At 39.0% G+C, this 20,882-nt stretch overlaps 1 protein-coding gene across 1 annotated transcript in view; it reads left to right on the top strand.

Annotated features, from left to right (window-relative positions):
• GALNT18 (polypeptide N-acetylgalactosaminyltransferase 18) overlaps positions 1–20,600 on the top strand; it is a 191,670-nt gene extending 171,070 nt beyond the window's left edge. Inside the window, 3 exon segments of the mRNA XM_088525819.1 lie at positions 4,218–4,382; positions 16,538–16,612; positions 20,138–20,600. Of these exon segments, the coding sequence (XP_088381945.1) occupies positions 4,218–4,382; positions 16,538–16,612; positions 20,138–20,284 (387 nt within the window). The 3' untranslated portion in view covers positions 20,285–20,600.
• Positions 20,601–20,882: the final 282 nt, after the last annotated feature.

Genomic DNA, 20,882 nt, shown 5'->3' with positions numbered 1-20,882 from the left:
ACTACCTTGCAGTAGCCCAGAGACACAAATCTGTCCAGCAGAACTACTGTAGTGAACAAAATGTATAGTGAGCTAGAGCACAGTAATGAAAGGTAAGGAGGCTTGTTTTCTCACAAGGTAGGGCAGGATTTAGGGTTTTTGTTTGTTTCTAAATCAACTGTTTGATTATCAAATAAATGGCAATCCTGTGGCTCTTCAGGGAGTTATCCGTGTGATGGTAATGTGAAAATGTGAGGATGTATTTTACCGGGGCTGTCTTTTCTATGAAAGTGGAATGAAGAGTAGATTGCTGGAATGCTGTAAATTAGAATGGGGCAAGTGTCTTGACTTCAGTACTGCCAAGTGACTTTTTCACTCACTGAGATTCCAGGCACTTGAGCAGGGACTACTGTGACACTTGTCATGGAGCAGAAATGAAAGCTCTAAGCTCCAAGCTAAAATTTCTGAAGCACCTCAATGCCTTAGTAGCTCATACTCAATATCGAGTCTTTTGGAAGTTCCAAGTAAGTACCAGAGCCATTCTTCAATAATTACTGTGAATTATCTATCATATTGTGTTAGTTAATGCTGGCGTTGCAATACTGTAGAAATAAGTGTGCTAGTGAAATGTTTTTTGCTTATAACTTCTCAAGTGCTTTAAACAAAAGTATCTCAGTCGCCCCGCTTGTACTGAAGCGGATTGCAAAGGAATTGTCGATGCTTGTTAAAAGCATCCGCTTCAAGCGAAGTGATCCAGGTAAGAAGTATTGCTGGGTACATTCATTTATTTAGGTACTTGAATCACATGTACAAAGTATCCCTTTCTACAGCAGTACAGGTAAGATGATAAAACCTGAGCTTTAATTCTTAAGATCTTACTTTATCTGCAGGTTAATTTAAATTACAAATGATACAAAATCAAGCAAATTATAACCTAATGAAGTAATTTAAGTTAATATAACTCAGCTGGTTAATTTCATACAGCCCATTCCAGAACAGCAATTTGTGCATCACCTTTAAACTGAGGAAAAAAAAAAAAAAAAACTAAAATACATTTTTGAAGTGAAAATTATTAGATGGAAGCAGGGTGATACACTGTAAAAGCAATGAAAAGTTTTTTTTTTGTTGTTTAATACTTTTAAAGGGAAATTCAACCATAGGTTGATATTTAATAACTTAAGGTTTCAGACTAAAAAAGCAGCTGGACCTTTCTGCTGGTGACAGTAACTATTCCTGTCTTACCAATTGATACCAGGATGCGTGTCCTGACATGCTTGCGGTTAAGATGTCTCAGTGCGGGGATTGCTTTATTTCATGGCTGGAGGAAGGAGCCAGGGATTATCCTGTAGTTTTGAATACTCTGACCAATAGCAAATCAAATCTTTCTCTGTCTCTTTGCTAGCAGCTGAAGATGAATTTTTACGGGGTATGTGCTTCTGATGTGATACCTCCAATAGAAAAATATATATTGTCAGGCTGTGTCTAATGTTTTCAATTCTGAAATGAACTATGGTACAGCTCGAGCAGAGCAGCATCCTGAAAGAGCCTAGTCTGAAAGACTAGCCACCACTTACCAAAACACTGTATCAGAGTCTGCTTAACTTTTTGAGCTGACTTCTACCTGTCCCTTCACAAGCTGCAGGGCATCAGTCCCAACAGTAAGTGAGAACAGGAGATTTCGCTCCTCTTTCTTTGTCTAAACTCGTCCACCGAGGTAAACACCTGTGAGAAATAAAATACTAATAGCAGTTAGGGTGAACTCTATAAAGGTAGGTGGCAACCTATGAGTTTACCTCTAATAAGCCTAATTGCAATAGTTCTGTTTCTGCAGAGCTTGCCAACAAACAGGTAATTCCCCCAGCTAGGGCCGTGGTTCTACTCCTGCCCAGAAAGATGCACGGACTGAGCCCTGGTTTGACAGCCATAAAGCCTGTGGAGCTGCACTATGGGTTACGTTTGCTTCATCTCCTAAGGGAAACCCATTACCTGAAACCTTCAGGCCATTCTCTGAAAGGCTGAAGAGACTGAGCTAAGAAAAACAGCTCAGCCCTGAAGGTTTGCAGGTACATCACTTTTTTGCACAAGCAAAAAGAAAAAATGAAAAAACACAGAAACCTTAAAATTATTCTAACATATTTTCATTGATGGCAATGTGCTTAAAAAAAATGACATTAACAAATAGCTTCTGAATAACACTGACATTTTTCATCTCACTTTTCCAGTAGAAGTTACAGATAATAGGCAAAAGAGCTAAAACAAAACCTTTGTGTGTCCTAACAGACGTGTTTGAAAATTATCTTGATCTTGATGCCTTGCTATATCACTATTTCAATCGTTGTTCTTTCCCCAAAAGATACATCTTAAATTTACTTACCATACTTGTTTCAATGGTCTTTTTAGACAACTTATTTTAAATGTCTATTGCTCTTCTAAAGCATTTGCTTGTGTACAGGATTGTTCATTCCCCAATTTTTGGATGGCATCTGTTGGGGTGTCTTCCTGTTAAGTCTTTCCACAGTTCTTCCTTTTTTTTTTTTTTCATTCAGTAGCAACTAACCCTTTCTGAAATGTGTTTTCATCAACTAGGTCCTTTTTTCTTCCCCTGTAATCCAAGACTGAACCATTCACCTTTTCTCTATTGCAGATTTTTAAAACCTAGATTCTCCTAGGTTCTGCCAGCTCAGATTTCGGTATCGTTTCTGTGGGGTGAAAAAGGCAAAGAATTGATGAAAGGGTTAAACCTTCAATCAGCATAAACCTTGGATAACAACTCCAGTAACACTGAGAGAACTATCCCACTTCTTTACATCCACAGAGGATGTAAAGATATGTTACAGCAGAGTGAACAGAGTCCACAGCCTTGCACAGAAACACTTGTTTTTGATCTCTGCTTTTTCTGCTAAAACCCTGCTTTCTCTCATTTCAGCACATTGGTCTTTTACAATGTGTTATTCAAAGAGTTTTCTACTCCCAGATCCCTTCTTAGTCTTGGTTTGTTCTGTTTAATCTCTGCTTCTGCTCGTATTTGCAATTAATATTTTATTAGCGTTTTCACAAGAACGAATACGCAGATACGAAACAAGATACAGCATCAATAATGATACCAGGATATAATATCATCAAGCCTGCCTTGGGAACAGACAAGTTTCCCAACACAGACAGCCTTTTTCCAGCTTCCTCTTTTTATAGATAAATAGTATTAGTGGATAAAATCAGCTGATGGAGACATTAATTTTATGCTTCTATCTAGCCGCTGATACCATTCAAGTTGTCAAAGCCTAATACTTACACTTATTAGATCATGCTGCTAAAGGATGACATTGCTTATTCATCTTTCTCATGGTTCTGTCAAGGGAAGGTCTGATCTTACCAAAATTAAATTCTGGATTCCTGTATTATGTTACTAGGGCTGTATATAACTTGGGATTCTGAAGAAGACATATTATCTATTCTGCATGGCAAACTTACTTCTTTTCCCCTTCTTTTTCCTTCTTCTAAAGAAATCCCTAACATTCAGTTAGAGTTGAAAAAAATAGTTCGTGTAAATAAAAACCTTCTCATGACTATGGCTATACATGTAGTTACTGAGGCCTGTAAGAGCAGTCTTGCTAGAAATCCAGACCAGGTGACATTTGTATTCTTTTTCCAACCTCTGTTTGTATGTACATCAACACATACAGTAACATGAGGTATCCTGAAGCATGGCCATTCTGTTCTCTCCTGCCGTGTGTTGCTAAATAATGGGTAGTATTTTTATTGCATACACTGCATTCCGGTTAGCTGTCTTGAATCTGATGCTTGATCTTTGTTTGTACAAGCCTTCATTTAGCATTCTGTTGCTGACAGAAGATTCAGGACAAAGATCCTGTTCAACTTCCGTGGTTACTCCTCTTTCTTTCTTCCTCTCTTACCTTTTCAGTTGGGTATTATTCTCAGATGAGACGATCTAATCAGAATTGATAGCAATTATTAAAACTTACTACCCCTTCCTGCTACAACTGTGCACCTTGCTCTTTTAAAGAAGACCCATGATGCATGAACATTAAGAGGCACATGATGAGACAACATTAAATTTTGTTCGCATACTTTCTAGCCGCTACTTAATCAACAACTACTTGTTGGACTTCAATAACTTGTTAATTTAAAACAACTTTAAAAACATTGTGTTGCTTCCTACATGAAAGGAAATAATTTACGTGTCATGGGGCCACACATCACCTTTGTGCTTCCTCTTGCAGAATGTCTATTACACAAGCAATCAGCAGCTCCACGTGGGTGTTCTGAGTCCTACTATCGACGACGATGACAACAGATGTCTGGTGGATGTGAACAGCAGGCCCAGGCTCATTGAATGCAATTATGCCAAAGCCAAGAGAATGAAGCTTTACTGGCAGTTTACTCAGGTAATTCCTTCTCGGTGGATATTTAAGAAAGTTAAAAAGCTTTGTTTGCGCTTTCTGTACCTGAAATGTGAGCAATCTACTAACAAAACAGAGCCAGTGCACAGTCCCAGGAACTTCTTTTTTTTAAACATTTGATCCCAGTATCAGCTGCCTATCTCAGAAGATTTTATATGCATCTTTTATAATAGTCCTCCAGAGTTACAATTTGTGATTTACTGCCCGGTTTCTAAGACAGAACTATGGTTAAAAATTATCTCAATCCTAGAAATGCGATTTAGAAGACTCAACTGCAGAGTAATCTATTTAGCAGTACGGAATACAAAGTTTAATGCTGGTGTCACAGGAGTTTTTTTTGTTTTGTTCTTCCCTTCAGAAATAAATGGCTCAGAAAAGGATGTAGAAAGACAAGGATGGTAACATGCTTCTAAGGAGGTAGTTGTAGTAGTTGTAGTTATAGCCCCTTCCCTAAAGGGGACAGCTACTACAGCTACTACAGCTACTACATTTTTGGCACTATAAAAAGATCAAACAAAGGTTGAAATGTGCTTGTGCAGCGATGAGAATGCTCATAAGATACAGCCCAGTGTTTACACTTTGCAAATCATATGTCAATACAGGGAAACTTAAATAAGCAAACAAACAAAAAGACAAAAATATTCGGGGCTGGAAAGCACACTCCATGACACAATACTTACAGAGAGATTAGGTAACCTCTGCAGGTTGGCTCGGTGGAGGTAGCAGGGTGACTTGAAACAGATGAGTATTTCTGAAGAGGGAGATAAGATGCCTTGATGGCAAAACAGCCTCCAGTGGATTGGAACCGTTTGACTAGTCAATTCAGTCTTTCAAAAGGTGATACAATTTTCTTAATTATTATAATACTGGAAGTTTACCATGTGATAGAAATGCTATGTCTGTTGGTTAGTATAAATAAAGTGCGATTGCAGTACTTTTTAAAACCAGTACCTAATGTAGCTTGTGGGAAAAAAATAATGGCTGGTGGATGCTGGAAGTCAGTCTAACCAGTCACAGGTGTTCCTCTTCAAGTGTACTTTATTTCTGTGAAACATGGCACAGTGTTCCTGCTTCACCAAAACCTGTTAGTGGTATAGAAACCCATGGGCTCATATTCTGCCTTATGACAATTTCATAGCTACATATCGTTTCTTCTGCAACATGCATATGGGTTTACAAATCTCTTTTATGCCTGCTCATTAGGTTAGCATTTTTTTGTTTTTGATTGAACCAACCATGATTACTGTATTTTAGGACATGGGCAGTGTCTAGCTTAGTGCAGAGATCATTTGAACACAAGTCAGTAAAACCTACTGTTATTGTTAGTATCTGTAATTGAAAGTAATCTGCAATCCTTGTCTTGAAAGGGTAGCTGTCAAGCAGCAAATGTTAAATACCTCATCTGGAACGACCTCCCAGCTTCTACTTCCAGTCCTCCCTATCGGCAGTTTTAATTGTGTCTTCTGTCAAATTTTAGCAATGGTTTTGTTATGGAGTCCCCAATGTAGCTATCCTTGCTTTTCTTTTCCGTTTTTACACATTTACGTAAACCATATTTTAGTAACTAATCGCACTAATGTCGCACTAATTATGCTAGATCTGATTCAGGGGTACCTCAATAGAATGCCCTGATATTTAACTACTAGAAAAACCCTTCAGAAATAGTATTTAGCTGAATTTATTTCCATCCCATGTCCCAAATGCAGTGTCCAGCTGAAGGTACAGTGCTAGGTACTAACAATGTATGGACTTTGACAAAAGAAAATCTTGTATAAAGAAACTTCTGTCCAAGAGCAGGGAAAACTAGTTATGTTTTTCCATATGATAACTTGAGACACACAAGATTAACAAAGTCCTTTTTGAACAAAATTTTAGTTATGCCACTGCAGTTAAAATGTTATTTCTCAAAACAGTATAGTGCACAACTCCCATTCTGCATGCTATAAGCTAGAAGAAAACTAATGAGAATACTTGGGACTTGCCAAAAGGAACTCATGTACCGCATTTGAAATTCCCCCATGTAGTTTGGTGGAAGGGTATGGTTCTCTGCATGCACTAAAAGCTCTTTATCTGAAGTAGGTATTTTTTTATTATATTGTGAATGCTTTGTTATTTCTTTTCAATGTTATACAATGACAGAACTAGGGCAAAATAAGCTGGACTAAGTTTATTGATGCCTGTGTAGTCTTAAAGCTGGTGAAATAATTATAATGCAGATGTTGGCCATGACTTTTTACAGCACTTCCTTTTGAATGCAAGCACACTTACACTTGTATAGATTCCCTGGTGTGAATTCTCAGGGGAGAATTGTCTTGGAAAGGAACTGGGAACCAGGAAAGACTTACAAAGTTGGAGGAGGATAAACAAATTGAACCACATTTCTCTGACCAGCACAAAAGTCAAAGTATTTGCAACAGGGATAGATATGATGTTTGAATGAGGAAGATTTCTCATTTTCCTGAGACAGCCTATCTTCTGAGACACAGCATGAAAGTCTGCCATGTGACATGGAGTTCAGTCTCGTCTGTGTCAGACTCTACACCTGATTTGAAAATGCTCCGTACAGATTAGATTTGTTCCTCCCCGCTTTATTGGTGAAAAGGAATGATGAGTTATATCCTCATGACAAAGGTAGAAAAATATATGTCATCCTTAGCTCCTGTCTACTTGATTCTGTAAATATAATACAGGATTATTCTGCAACTTTAATTAGTCTCTGAAGGACTAGAACTGTATGCATACATCAAACAGGTTGTTAATTATTCAGTTTGGTTTTAGAATTTTCATTTTTGTCAAGTTGTGTGATTCTCTTCAACTGTAGGCAACTGGATTCAGATATTCAGGAATGTCCCACTGCTGTACTGTGGACAGTGGTTTCACAGGCAGTCACATAGCGAGGGACAGCTCCCCCCACTGCCAGCTTCTCTGGCCTGCAGATGTTTTCATTGTGTGCCATGCTGGCCGGACAGAGGCCTTAGGGGACTGTGTGGTAGCTTTTTTAATGGGACAGACTTTCGCAGAGCATTCAAAGGGTTTGTAGACTCATCTGATTCTGAGCAGGATGCCAGGCTCCACAGCTTTGTATAGCAGCTAAATGCATTGGGAACCAATAGGTAGACTTCGTGACACTCTTTTAAGGCTGCTTCAAGTGTTTGTGTCCGTAATTATGTCAAGTTATGTAAATTAGGACTGGAAAGACTCCCTTCAAATGGGCAGTTTTAGTGCCCAGGATGTCTGTCAGCTGTACAGGAGTGCTAGGGAAATGCTTATTTTGGGAATACTGTTACACTGATCTGTCTTACACCTTTGACAGATCACCTATTTCTGTATGTCTCACCACTTTGTCATTTAATCAGAACAGAAATAGACCTCTTTCTTACAGTAGTAAGTGATCACCACGAAGTATACATGGCAGAGAGGATAGAGACAAAAATTATAGCAAAATGGGCATTTTATTACAATATTAATTTAAAGAAGATATTTAAGAACTTGCATGGGCATCATGAATTCTAAGGGAAGCGAGAACTACCTTTAGTTGTCATGGAGTGCCCTTGTTTAATCCTTAATCCTCCTAGTATTTCCTAGATTTACTTACAGTGATTACTACAATTCTTCTGGGGGCAAACTCAGTTGAAGGCCGGGGAGAGATCTGATGCTGGCACCAAACAGTTAATCCTCCTCGCTCCCTGTGGGCTCTTCATGGCCAGCGGCAGGTACACACGCCCTGTGCTGGCAGCAGCACTCTGCTCCCTGGAAGCTGAATGGCAGTGGGAAGCATCAGGGCTGCTGTACATGTGCATGGTGACCACTGCACTCGCACTCAGTAAATGCACTGTCACTGCGACCGCCAGGTGGATTGTTTTGCACACACCAAATGGAGCCTGTGCTCTGACAGAGAAGGGGCTCTGACAAATAGGAGAAGAAAGGGAGGCCAATGCATCTGGCTCTACCATTTCTGGGGACACCTCCTGGTGGAAAATGTTTGTGTATGGCCAAAACTAGGCTTCATTCCTCTCACCTGACTCTATCTGATATTGCTAATTTTTGAACATTCTGTATACTAATAATGCATATATTTTAAATAATGCAGTCAGTCATCTCCCATTTTTTAAAAATTTCCTCAGTCTCTGACATGATTTTTCAGCTTTCCTGCCGAAAGATAGGCAGTTATGACGTAAGGCGTGTTCTGTGAGTAAAACTCACCTGTACAGGTATCACCTACTGCAGAACAGGAGCTTTGTGTACAGGACGTTTAGAAAGTAAACTTACAGCATGTTAAAGCACAGCATCATTCTGCTCTTCCTCAGGCCAGTCCTCCAGCAGCATACAAAGGCACAAGGAAGATGTTTATCTGCAGTTACTCTGAGCTGGTAACATCTTTATGAACTGCATGTGTACATTAAGTTGGGTAGGGGTGGATTTTGAGAGAGGAAAACCTGACTACGAGATCAATTTGGACTTTACATCTTACAAAAAAATGTGATCCTAGTCTGTGTTGGAGGTTTCCACAGGAAATCCTTACATTCAGAAGTGTTCTGAGACATGCCATTGTATGTAAGCAACAGCTATTGCTAGCAACTGCAGTTGTTGTACATGTAATTTGTCCAAAAATACCATACAGTGGTAACTGCTGTGCTAAGAATGAGGAAGACAGAGGGAGCAAATAAATTACTCAACTCTTAACAATATTCCATTGTTACTATGAAGAACAGTCATTCATATATCATTTCAATAAATACTCCATGTAGTTATACAAGGAAAGAACAGACTGAATTACTAAAAGTGTTTACCCCTTATTGTTTTTATATATTGTGGCGTTTACAAGATAGTGATTGTAAGTTATTCTCGCCTGTCTTATGAAATTAAATGATGTGCAGTTCTAGCTGGTGCAATCACCCACAAGTCATATCCCCAGCAAGGGAGTATAGCATCCAGATTGCATGGTAGGAGTAAACTGGAGACCTGTGAGCCAAGCAGAGAATTTTTGTACTGATTTCATACACACTCTTGCTGAGCATACAGAGCAGTTGCACTATGATTAAAACGGTGGCAAACAACAAATTAACACTTGTCAGTACCTTCCTAATGCCTACTCCCATTTCTTTTATCCTCAGATACCTGCATAAAACAGACATTAGCTGCAGTAGAGCTATACATTTAAAGGAACGATTGTCTCTATGAATTTCTCTGGGTTCTGTCATGATGAAAGCCACAGGATAGAAAAACAGCATCATTAATTTATGAAGCATTTTGATTTATGCTGTACTTCTAATCCCAAAAGATAGAAATACACTCAATATGTATTTGCAGTATAAAACATGTTGTATTGCTATATAATTATGCAGTACTATCTGAAAATTATCTGAGCCCAACAGCTCAGATCAGAAAGTGATTGTGATCCTATTAAAGGTAATACAGATTTTCATCCAGTAGGAGAAATATAAAGAAAAGCAGAACATAATTATTCAATTAATTGAGTCAATAGACTAGATCAAGCCCTGTATTTTCAGTGAGGTTATCTGATCTTAATAACCACTGTGGTCAAGTGCAATTTTAAATCTCAATCACAAGAGAGCACTTTCACAAGAGAGCACAAGAGAGCAGTGCCCCCACTGCTGTTTTGGCAAACAGGTACAGGATATGAGCAGCACAGCTTTTTGACCCTTAGGTATTCTTTGCCTATCTTTGATCGAATACCTTAGCCTGTCTGTACTTCATAATGGAACTAACAGGATAGCCGCACAAGGTATTGGAGCTGGAGGACAAGGAACCTGAACTATGATGTTGGTTAGATATGAGAAAGAGATATTTAATGTTCCTCTCTTCTTCTTGCCTTAGTAAATTTGTCCCTAATGCATGTGCAGCTTAACCAACATTCTTTTCATATTAAACACTTCTCTTTGAAAGTATTTTAAATTAGTTGCATTTTATACTCCTTAGACTACTTATTATGAACTTAAAATCTCTTTAATCCCATTTATGCAGAATTAAATTACTTAGAAATATTAAAATTCTTAAAGCATTTAGTCTTTCTCCATTATGAATATTTGAATTCAGTTTAAACACAAAAGCATATAAACAAAACGGGTATGTGAACAATATTAAATACAAATAGTAATAATATGGTGTTTTAGTAACTGGTATTAAATTTGCTTGCAGTCACTGCTGTAGTTAGTTGCAACCACAGCCTTTTCTTGTACAGTTTTAGCCTTGTATTTGGGGTAATTTTTTAGAAGCAGGTTCTAATCTTTGTAAATTAGGTGTAGAACTTGCCAGCCAGAGAGTTTTTGTGTGAATGCAGCAGTGAAAGAAGCTTTTAGTGGGTACATTTCAAGTCTTTTCCAGCATATCACATTATGCAGCATTTACTCTCTTCATTTAAGCTCCAAAGACACTTGTGCTGAATTAATTTAAAAGGAAGTTAACACATTGCCATGGTTTTCCTTCAAAGCAGATACATTATTAGCATATTTTAGCATATAATTTCAGCACATTTATTTACAAGGAATTTTTTTTTAATTTTCTGATGTCCAGATAAAGGACTGCTTCATGATAGCAAGGTACCAAATCCAGAATGCTTTCAATCACGTGACTGACAAGTAAGAAATTAAATAACTGGGTTTTTGGAGACCTGATTTCCATTCCCAGTTCCTCCTTTCTTTTACTGAACCAAACACTTACTGTATCTTGCTTTTCTTCAGGTCTAAAACGGATGAAGTACTTTCTTTTATTCTAATTTCCTAGGCAAAACAAAAACTTTATCCTGAACAAATTGACAGAGCCCTGCGACAGGCTGCCCAGACAGGTTGTGGAGTCTCTTTCTCTGGAGATCTTCAAAACCCGCCTGGATGCCACCCTGTGCCCCATGCTCTAGGTGTTCCCTGCTGGAGCAGGGGGACTGGACTAAATGATCTCTGGAGGTCCCTTCCAACCTTAATCATTCTGTGATTCTGTGAACAAATCAGTGGAATTCACTTCTTTCATTCCAATAGAAACAAGGGCAATAGAGTATTTAAGCCAGATTTGTTTACCATGTAATGTCTTATGATTTTCAGTTATTTTAGATGAAACTACTTTTTAGCAAACATTCACTTGAAAGGCAATTAAATCAGGATGAAGAATGAGGTACGTAACAAGAAAGTGAATTTGCTACACAGTAAGATGATCAGACCATCAAGTCTGGCATCCAGAATCTAACAGTGATGATGCATAGTGTAATGGTTAAAAATGGATTATTTCCATTATTATCCAAGTAAATTGTGCAAGGCTTGTACAGCAGCTGCAAGGAAATTTCTTTCCCATTATCATAGAATCATAGAATGCTTAGGGTTGGAAGGGACCTCTAGAGATCATCTAGTCCAACCCCCATGCATACGCAGGGTCACCTACAGCACGTGGCACAGGGCTGCATCCAAGCGGGTTTTGAAGATCTCCAGAGAAGGAGACTCCACAACCTCTCTGGGCAGCCTGTTCCAGTGCTCTGTCACCATCACTGTTAAGAAATTTTTCCTTAAGTTCCTATGGAATTTTTGGTGTTTCAGTTTCCGGCCATTTCCTCTAGTCCTATCAGTGGCCACCACTGAAAAGAGACCATCCCCGTCCTCTGCACTCCCTCCCTTGAGGTACTTACATACACTGATTAGATCCCCTCTCAGCCTTCTCTTCTCCAGGCTGAACAGGCCCAGCTCCCTCAGTCTCTCCTCATAGGGCAGATGTTCCAGGCCCCTGATCATCCTTGTGGCCCTGCGCTGGACTCTCTCCAGCAGCTCCACATCCCTCTTGTACTGTGGAGCCCAGAACTGGACACAATACTCCAGATGTGGCCTCACCAGGGCAGAGTAGAGGGGCAGGATCCCCTCCCTCGACCTGCTGGAGACGCTCTTCTTAATGCACCCCAGGATCCCATTGGCCTTCCTGGCCACGAGGGCACACTGCTGCCTCATGGTCAGCTTGTCATCCACCATGACACCCAGGTCATTCTCCGCAGAGCTGCTCTCCAGAAGGTCAGTCCCCAGCCTGTACTGGTGTCTGGGGTTATTCCGCCCCAGGTGCAGGACCTTGCACTTGGCCTTGTTGAATTGCATGAGGTTTTTCACTGCCCAGTTGTCCAGTCTGTCCAGGTCCCTCTGGATGGCAGCGCAGCCCTCTGGGGTATCGGCTACTCCTCCCAGTTTCGTGTCATCAGCAAACTTGCTGAGGGAACACTCTGTGCCTTCATCCAGGTCATTGATGAATAAATTGAACAGGACTGGACCAAGGACTGAACCCTGGGGGACCCCGCTAGCTACAGGCCTCCAACTAGACTCTGCACCGCTGATCACCACCCTCTGAGCTCTGCCATCCAGCCAGTCCCTAATCCACCTCACTGTCCACTCATCTATCCCACACTTCCGGAGCTTGCCCAGGAGGATGTTGTGAGGGACGGTATCAATTAAAATCAGTTTATAGCTTTCTATGGTGACTGCAGAAAAAGCCATTTTTGGATGACTAGATACTGTGACCAAAGCTCCAAAGAGCTAGGCCTAAATTCCCATGTAAGAATACACAGACTGATTGAAATACTAGTACAAAATTCTTAATTTTCTTCAAGTGGTGCTTAATTTATTTCTTGGTCTCCAGAGGTAAGTTTAATCATAAGCATATAATGATAATGCTGTCAGTTCAGCTTCTGGATTAAAATGTTATGCAGCCCTCATATTCAGTGTTCGGATCAGGAAGCCTAGACTAACGAAATGCCTTCTCCTTCCCCTCCGTCCTCCCCGCAAAAAAAAAAAGAACCTTGTTGTTCAATATTTTTCTTTTACAATGGAGTTACATTTTAGTAACAGTTACATTTCACAAAGATATAGGAGTGTATATTTTCTCTCATCTAAAAGCCCTGAATTTTTAGGAATACACTTGAGAGGTCTAAGGAAATGATATTCCCTTTTTTTCTAGGGAAAAGAAAGAAAAATCTTGCTTTTTAAAATTGTGTCAAGAGATGTTTCTTGTTTGTCTGTCTGAAGATGTATAACTAGGTATTCCCTTATGCAAAGGTTGATAACAATAATGTGAACTTTGTTTCTGGGTATGCTTTGTGAGAACAGTATTTTCATCCCCAAGGAGAAAAGGAGTGTAAGACAGTAAGATGCTCTTATGCTTGACCTTCAGCTGCATTCTGCAGAGCCTTTTTGAGTAGCAACTAATGTTGCACCTTGTGTTCACTCAGAAAAGGAAGGGATGTTAATAGACGTTTTGCATAGCAAAACAATGCAAAAAGAACTCTGGAAAGCAACGTATATAACATGCTGAATCAAACCAAACTAACAGATGAAACTTAAGCATACATAACTTGCCACATCACAATTCAGAAAATTATTTTACTAGACAAATTACCTTTCTAGCAGTGTGCCCCCACCAATGGTCAATTCTTGCCATTTCACAGAACCGAACCCTTTTCAGAGTCAGCTGTTCAATACACCATGAGGGGGCAATTCCCTTTTCAACCCTAGCCATGTTCTATTCATTTGTCCATACCATTATCTTAGCGCACCTCCAGAAAGCGGGTTCATCATTGCTCTTAAAATTAAAGCAGCTCTTCCAAATATATATATATATCAATCATTCATTGACTCTCAGATGCCCCATGGAAATGAATCTGATTGATAGATTTCCTACACATGTAAATCAAAACAGTTGTTGCAAATTTATAGGTAACAAGCATTTTTTCCTTAGAAAATTCATTTACCAGTTTTCCATCAGTATTTGTACTTTTGATCACTAAAGTTACATTCCAGAATTTTTCTTTTATATCCTCTTTTTATTTCGTTTTAGTATATGTTTTAACTCCCCATCACTGGAATATTACAACACACTTTAAAGCCTGTTTGTTGCCTTTCTCAATCTTCTACTTCACACATCTTGAAACAAGGCAGATAAGTCAGGCTGCAGCTGTTTGCAGAAGTCAATCTCAAAGTGAAAGAAAAAAGGTTCTGTTTTGCACAAAATTGCACTTGCAAAACATGCAAATAAAACCAGTGTCCAGCAATCCCAGTTTTCATAGTATTGTTTCACTACACAGGCAATTTCTGTGTGGCAGAATCCATGTGAAAAGCAATTGCATATGCAAAATTTTCTATTTGTTAGCATTATCTTTGCATTCTTCTGCAATAGGCCAGGGCTCACTCAAAGTCCTGGAGACTTAGAGGAATCACACACACACACACATTCCAATCAGAGTTTGAAGCTGCATTCTGTAAAGATACATAAAGTAAAGCATTTCTTTTTGTTAACTTGCCTTTTAAGTTCTAATTTAGAACTGTGTGTAGAACTTACTTAAACCATTAAATAGCCAAATATTTCATACAACTCACAGGGATTTCTGCATTTATGGTTTTCTGAATGCCACAAAGTACAACAGTCGGCAGTATATCATGAAAGCAGCATGGAGGAGAGACTTAAAATAACATTACTTTTAACAGTAACAGGAACACCTTTCAAAAGTCAACACATGAATCATAGTTCCTACCAACACACATTCATAAAGCTCACTCTGTTCAGCTTTTATGAGGGCTGGTTCTGAAAAAGGCATCCAATTTAATTCTAAATGAACTGTCCTATTAGCTTGTTATTCAGGACAGGAGCTGTAGTCAGAAAATTGATGCTTTCTGTCATCAACTCTAGAGACTGAAGCTAACTTTCAATACTGAATATTATCTTCTATTTCTACAAAGATTTCATTAGGTGAATCTAGCAATTAGAAGATGAACCTAAATACATCACTCATCTGGATTTCTTGCCAAAACAAAACTGTATTTTTAGTTGCAAATTCTACGTTTAGCTAGAACTGTAAGGGCTATATATACATACAAAAAGATCCTCTATTTTTAAATAAGTAGTGTTGAATAAAGAAAGAAAAAACATATAGTATACCAACAGTATGTCCTCCTGCATGCCAGGAAGATTTCCTAACCATGGCTGAGACAACAAAGTCTCATTTATGCATCCTGAAAAATCCCTAATGATCTCTCCAGTCTAAATAATGGATTTTACTACAAAGTTTCTCTTTTTCTTTTTTTTTTTTGGTCATGATTTTCTGTAACAAAACGCTTTTTCAGCTATTGTATCCTGAAGAGCTTCTGTGTATTTCAAAGGAGATTTTATTTCTCCAGGAGTTACTATTTTCTTAATCTTGCTATTAACAATGGGCCTCTGTAATCTGTTTTGCTAGAATTTAGTATAGACAAGGAAAAAAAACTAGGCTTAGTTCCATCTATTTTGTTGATTTTTGGATTGTTCTTCTGTAATTTGTTTTCTGTTCCAATTACATTCTCCATATGGCACTGTGTTTCCTCTTGCCAGGTGTAACTGCTCTTTAATATTTTAATTAATAATCAGACTGAAGCAATTACGATTCACATCTGTTTTGTAGTTTTCGATCTCTGAATACTAGTGCAAGAAAGGTGACCCTGCATGTGCAGGAGGGTTGGACTAGATGACCTCTAGAGGTCCATGTTCGTGAGGCACTCCAGGGTGCTGCACGCCTATGCGTGAAGCAGCGGCTACGCTCCAAGTATGTTTATGAAGCGCTAGGGCTGCTTCCAGTGGTCTAATGGTATTGGCAGCAGTCAAGAGCATTAGTGCTTTCCCCCAGGAATTACTGAACTAACCTTGCAAAAACCCACCAGCTTTTCAATCCAACCGCTTAGTGCTGCCACATTCAGTCCATTTTTATAGGACAGTTGACAAATCTATGTATCCTGAGATTTCTGTTGCCTTTAAGTTGTCTCTTGTCATCAGTGTTCATCAGTGTGAATCAGTGTTCATTAGTGTGAATTAATTCTAACCCTCTTTCACCTGGCAGAAAAGTTTTATTTTCTTCCCTAACTTATTTCTGTCTAAAGAATACATACTTTATGCATCATAGTAAGATTATCTTAGGCTATAGAATTTTTTGTTTAAAATGAAAATCAGAGGTCCTACTAGGATGGGAACAGGAACTAGATAAGCAATTTGCCTTTCGCTTCGGTTTTGCCTGAAATGCTGTAATACTATTTGGCTACATAGTGAATCCAACTGGCGTTAGTTTTTATACAACTTTGCTAAATGGTTATAAATAAAGGATTAAATGAAGAGATAGCTTTGTTTTTGCACTTAGCTAGAGCATTACAAATGCTAATGATGATGAGCAATGCAGAAGCCATTCCAGAGCAATCTGTTTTGGAGGCCAAACCCAGGTCAGAGTAGCAAAACGTAGCATTCAGTGACAGTTGCTTGGTTGCTCTCCCTCTGATTTATCCAGTTAATGTGCTTTTATGAATTATGCAGCTCACTAATTCAGGCTTTGCAACATATACTGGGTACACTGTCATCTCCCTAGAGATAACAGACTAAGAGGGCTACAGCAAATTTGTATTTAGACATGTGGGGGGAAAAAAGTGCAGAAAAAAGATTATTTAATTTTAAAATTATCCAATAGTCAGAAATTTGACATAAGCACAATACAAATCCTTCCGTCTGCTGAAACACACAACTGCTGAAAGGAAATGAAAATGTGTAGAGTGTTACCTCTCCTACAGATTAAGCAATGGCTCTGTACAGCCCTCGCATCTCTTAGAAGCCAAGTTGTTCTGGTTCCAAGGACTTGGGCCTTTCTGGTTCACTTTGGTAGGGGAAAAAAAAAATCACTTTGCTAAAAGCATCTGTGCTCTCCAGAACACTCAGCTCACACATATTAGCCACTACTTCGCTTTGGTGTCTCTTTGCATGTCATACAGCAGGCATCAGTGTACTCAGCAGGGTGAACTGCAGTGGGCACTGCAGAGTACTTGGCAGCACATCAAACAGAGCTTCCTAGGCTTTTATTCTTCCAAGTTACTTGTTTCTGTTAAATACTGAATTTCACATGAGGGCACCTCTGGAAGGAGCAGACGCTTCTGTATTTTTTTTCCTTAAGAGTAGTAGCTGCCTGTACTACATTAGTCTCACATACATATCTACTGTAATACCTATCTGAGCTCTACATGATTGAAAACAGAAGAAAAACATTCATCTCCATTATGAATATCTTTTCTTTCCATTAAAATCTTCAGTGACGTTAGGTTGGACGGCAAAAAGAAATTTCAAGTCGGCATTTCTGCCTTCAAGGCATTTGTGCCCTGCTACCTAGATGAATGCAGGGGGTACATTACGTGACGGAGTTCTGTACACAATGGTGAGGAAAGCAAAAGGCACCAAAGAATGGAAGTCACCAAACGATGCGGCTGCCGTGACTGAGAGAATGATACGTTGGCCATGCTCCACAGTAAAGTTAGGCCTGAGCTTTATGATCTCTTTTCACAAACCTGAAAGCCTTGAGGAGCTTGTCACCACAGAGCTCAGTTCACAGAGCCTGCGCAAAGAGCAGAGGCAAGCAGAGTTGCACAATGGAAAGAGTCCTGTTTTAGCTACCATGCTTTAATGAAAAAGGGAGCATTATCTCCACTCCTTCCTTACACTACTAAGTTGGCTATCTAAAAGTAGGTTACAGAGATTTGTATCCTAGATTCAAAAATCAGACAAACAAGGGATTTGAATTGCAATGTCCCATAACTCATGAGTTCTCTGACACGACAAAGTGGGAGTGCTTCTTTATCCTGATTCCTGTGCAAGATCTGATCTAAAATGTGAGGATATCTTAGCATCCCCCCAAAATGAGAAAAGGACTAGTTCAGACATGTGCCTGCCTCAGAAAAATAGAGTCCCAATTAACGTAAGTCCTAGAAACACCAGCACCTGCAGCACTACCTGGAAGCTCAAAGCTGAAGATCACAATATTGGATTTAAGGGGAAAAAATAACAGAATTCCAATCTGATTCCTAAGCACTATTGTAGAGCTGAGTCTCCATGCTATGCAAAATTGAGTCCACACAGAAAAAAATAAACAGTATTACATTTTACGAATTGGTGGGTGTATGCTTCACTACTAGATAAGGAAAGAAAAAACTTTTAACAGTTAGAAATTATCCATTAACCTGGAATTTTAAATATTAAGAGCCTCAAAACTCACTTTAATCATGTGAAAAATTCTCACCAACTTCAGGGATCTTTGGTTCAAGGACAAAGTAACCTGTGGAAAGGAAGAGAAGAGAACAAATGGCATATACTGAAGCTTTGACTTATTTCCCTGTCTTGTTTCTTTAAATATTTTTTGTATATCCAGCAGTTACATTGCTTAGCTAGAGCTTATACTCTCAGCAGACACATTAAGCTACCATTGTTAATATGAATGTCAATAATAGTTTCACAGCAGTGGGGAAATACAGTTTCCTCAGCATTCAGGTGTGGAGGCGTATTAAAATGCCTGTTTGGCAATCAGTTAAAATTTTATCTGGAGTCTGCACCTAGGCCCTTCAAGGAAGATTTATACAAGCCTCTTATTATGAACTTTATAGATTATTCTAAAAATGTTCTTTCTCTCATCGAAAACATATTTAAAGCCAAGAGCCTTTAAACTTAGTTCTGTATTCAATTTGCTAATCTCTGAATGTTTTTAGAAAGGTCATTCCTCAAATAAATTACTTAATATGTGTTACATGTATGACAGGAGGAGAAAAGACAACCCCCTCGCTCCCGCTCCCAGGCAGCTGGGTGAAAGGGACCCTGTACTGAGCGGCATCAGTCACCCTGGCATGAGGAAGAACATTCCCTGAATACAGACCATTTCTATATTCTAATATTCTTATGATGATAATAAATCAGTCACAGTTGTGAGTTTTTAATGCAAAGTATAACAGACCTGAACAAACTCATGTTTTCTCCCCCTCCAAAAAAACAAACCCACCATATACAAGTAAGCAATTTAAGCAGGTGGCTGCTCTTTCTGTACTTCAGCTGTACTGATCTAGTTGTACTGCATTACACTGCTTTCTTTAATTTGGAGATTAAGCCAGTTCTTCTCTATTACACAAATCCAAGATCCCCTAGAGACAGACAGACTTTCAGACCACTGCTCAAATTATTCTACTCTGTATATTTTGAAAGCAACTTCCCAGGCACTAGTGTGTACAAGTTACTATTATTAGACAGGAGAGAGAAAGTGAAAGAATAGATTGAAACCGTAAGTAAAGAAAATGTGTAATTTAGGTCATCTACATGATACGATCTCTCTGTGGTTTAGTTCTGCAGTTAACCATGTGGTAGCCTCTGTGCTCAACTTGCAGTGAAGATAAAGAAAGCTTTAATGTAGAAGTATTAAGCTGCCAAACAAATGCAGAATTGATACTGAGGATTGGCAACGAAAGATTATAAAAGACAGTTCTATTCAGGATTCAGGGAATAAACTTCTAGGCATTTTATCCTGCATAAGGCAATACAGAACATCCTGGACCAAGATGCTAGCCCATTTGGCCAGGGTTTCATGTTTCAGAGGTACAGCAGAGCCACATAGCTAGATAACAGAACAGGCAAACTAGTCCAGGAGCTTTCAGCTTATTGTTAAAGAGCATGATAAGAAACAGCTGAATTCTAGGAATCTCATTTGCTGGAATGCCAACTGAGCAATTGAGGCTATTTCAAACCAAATCAGATATTAAACCATCCTGTGAAAAGCAGCCTCTCCCCTCCAAATCCAGCCTAGCGTTTATCTTTTCTCCGAGTAATTTTTCACAGTAGCAGAGGACAATAGTAACGATGGACACTGGATTGCTCTCTAACTTAGATCATCACACAGTCGCAATGTATCAAGACTATATTAATCACATTTTTCCCCTCTACCTTTAAAGGGAGGCCCTATCCAGAATCGAAAATCCAAGCGCTGCCTAGAATTGCAGGAAAACAGCGAAAACGAATTTGGATTTCAGCTCGTCCTTCAGAAATGCACTGGACAGCGCTGGTCTATAACGAATGTGCTGAAAAGCCTGTCATCATAGCAGAATGATTTTTTTTTCTACCCAGTCTTTTTGCTACTGTGTAGCAAATATTGCAATGTTGCCTGCTGTACTGTATTCCCCCTCTTTTCTTTCCTCTTTCCTGTCCCTTTGATTTTCTTCGTGAGTGTGTGGAAGTTGGGTTTGTGGGCTGAAAATAGACATTTTTATTTCACAATGATGTTTTCATGGCATTTAGAGATATGTTGAATGACAGGTTATGGTAAGTGATCCTAAAATATTTTGCAACTGTAAATACAAAACAAATGGAGAATATTTATAACTCAAGCTTTTATTGAATAAAAAATTACAAACACTATTACTGTCTGGCTGTTTCCATGGAAATCAGTTTGAAAATTAAATGAAGGTTTCAGTGTTTTCATAAACCCGAGCCTGATCTTGGCAAGTAGCTGCCAAGCACCAACATTCTCCAGACACACAGTAAAAAAAAAATTCCTACCTTTGCTGTGAGGAAAATACATGGGAGGAGACAGCAGCACCATGAGGCTCTGTATGCATTATGCCCAGTGGTAGGTGATAGTAGTGCCAGAGCATCAATAACACAGGCTGTAAAGGTTTCATGATCTCAGCTCACACCTTC

Source organism: Tinamus guttatus, unplaced genomic scaffold, assembly GCF_059628265.1.
Source record: "Tinamus guttatus ecotype Peru unplaced genomic scaffold, ASM5962826v1 Tinamus_guttatus_pri_ptg000240l, whole genome shotgun sequence".
NCBI classification, from domain to species: Eukaryota; Metazoa; Chordata; class Aves; order Tinamiformes; family Tinamidae; genus Tinamus; species Tinamus guttatus.
Note: the sequence above shows the minus strand (reverse complement) of the source record. Positions and strands in the feature narration are given on the sequence as shown.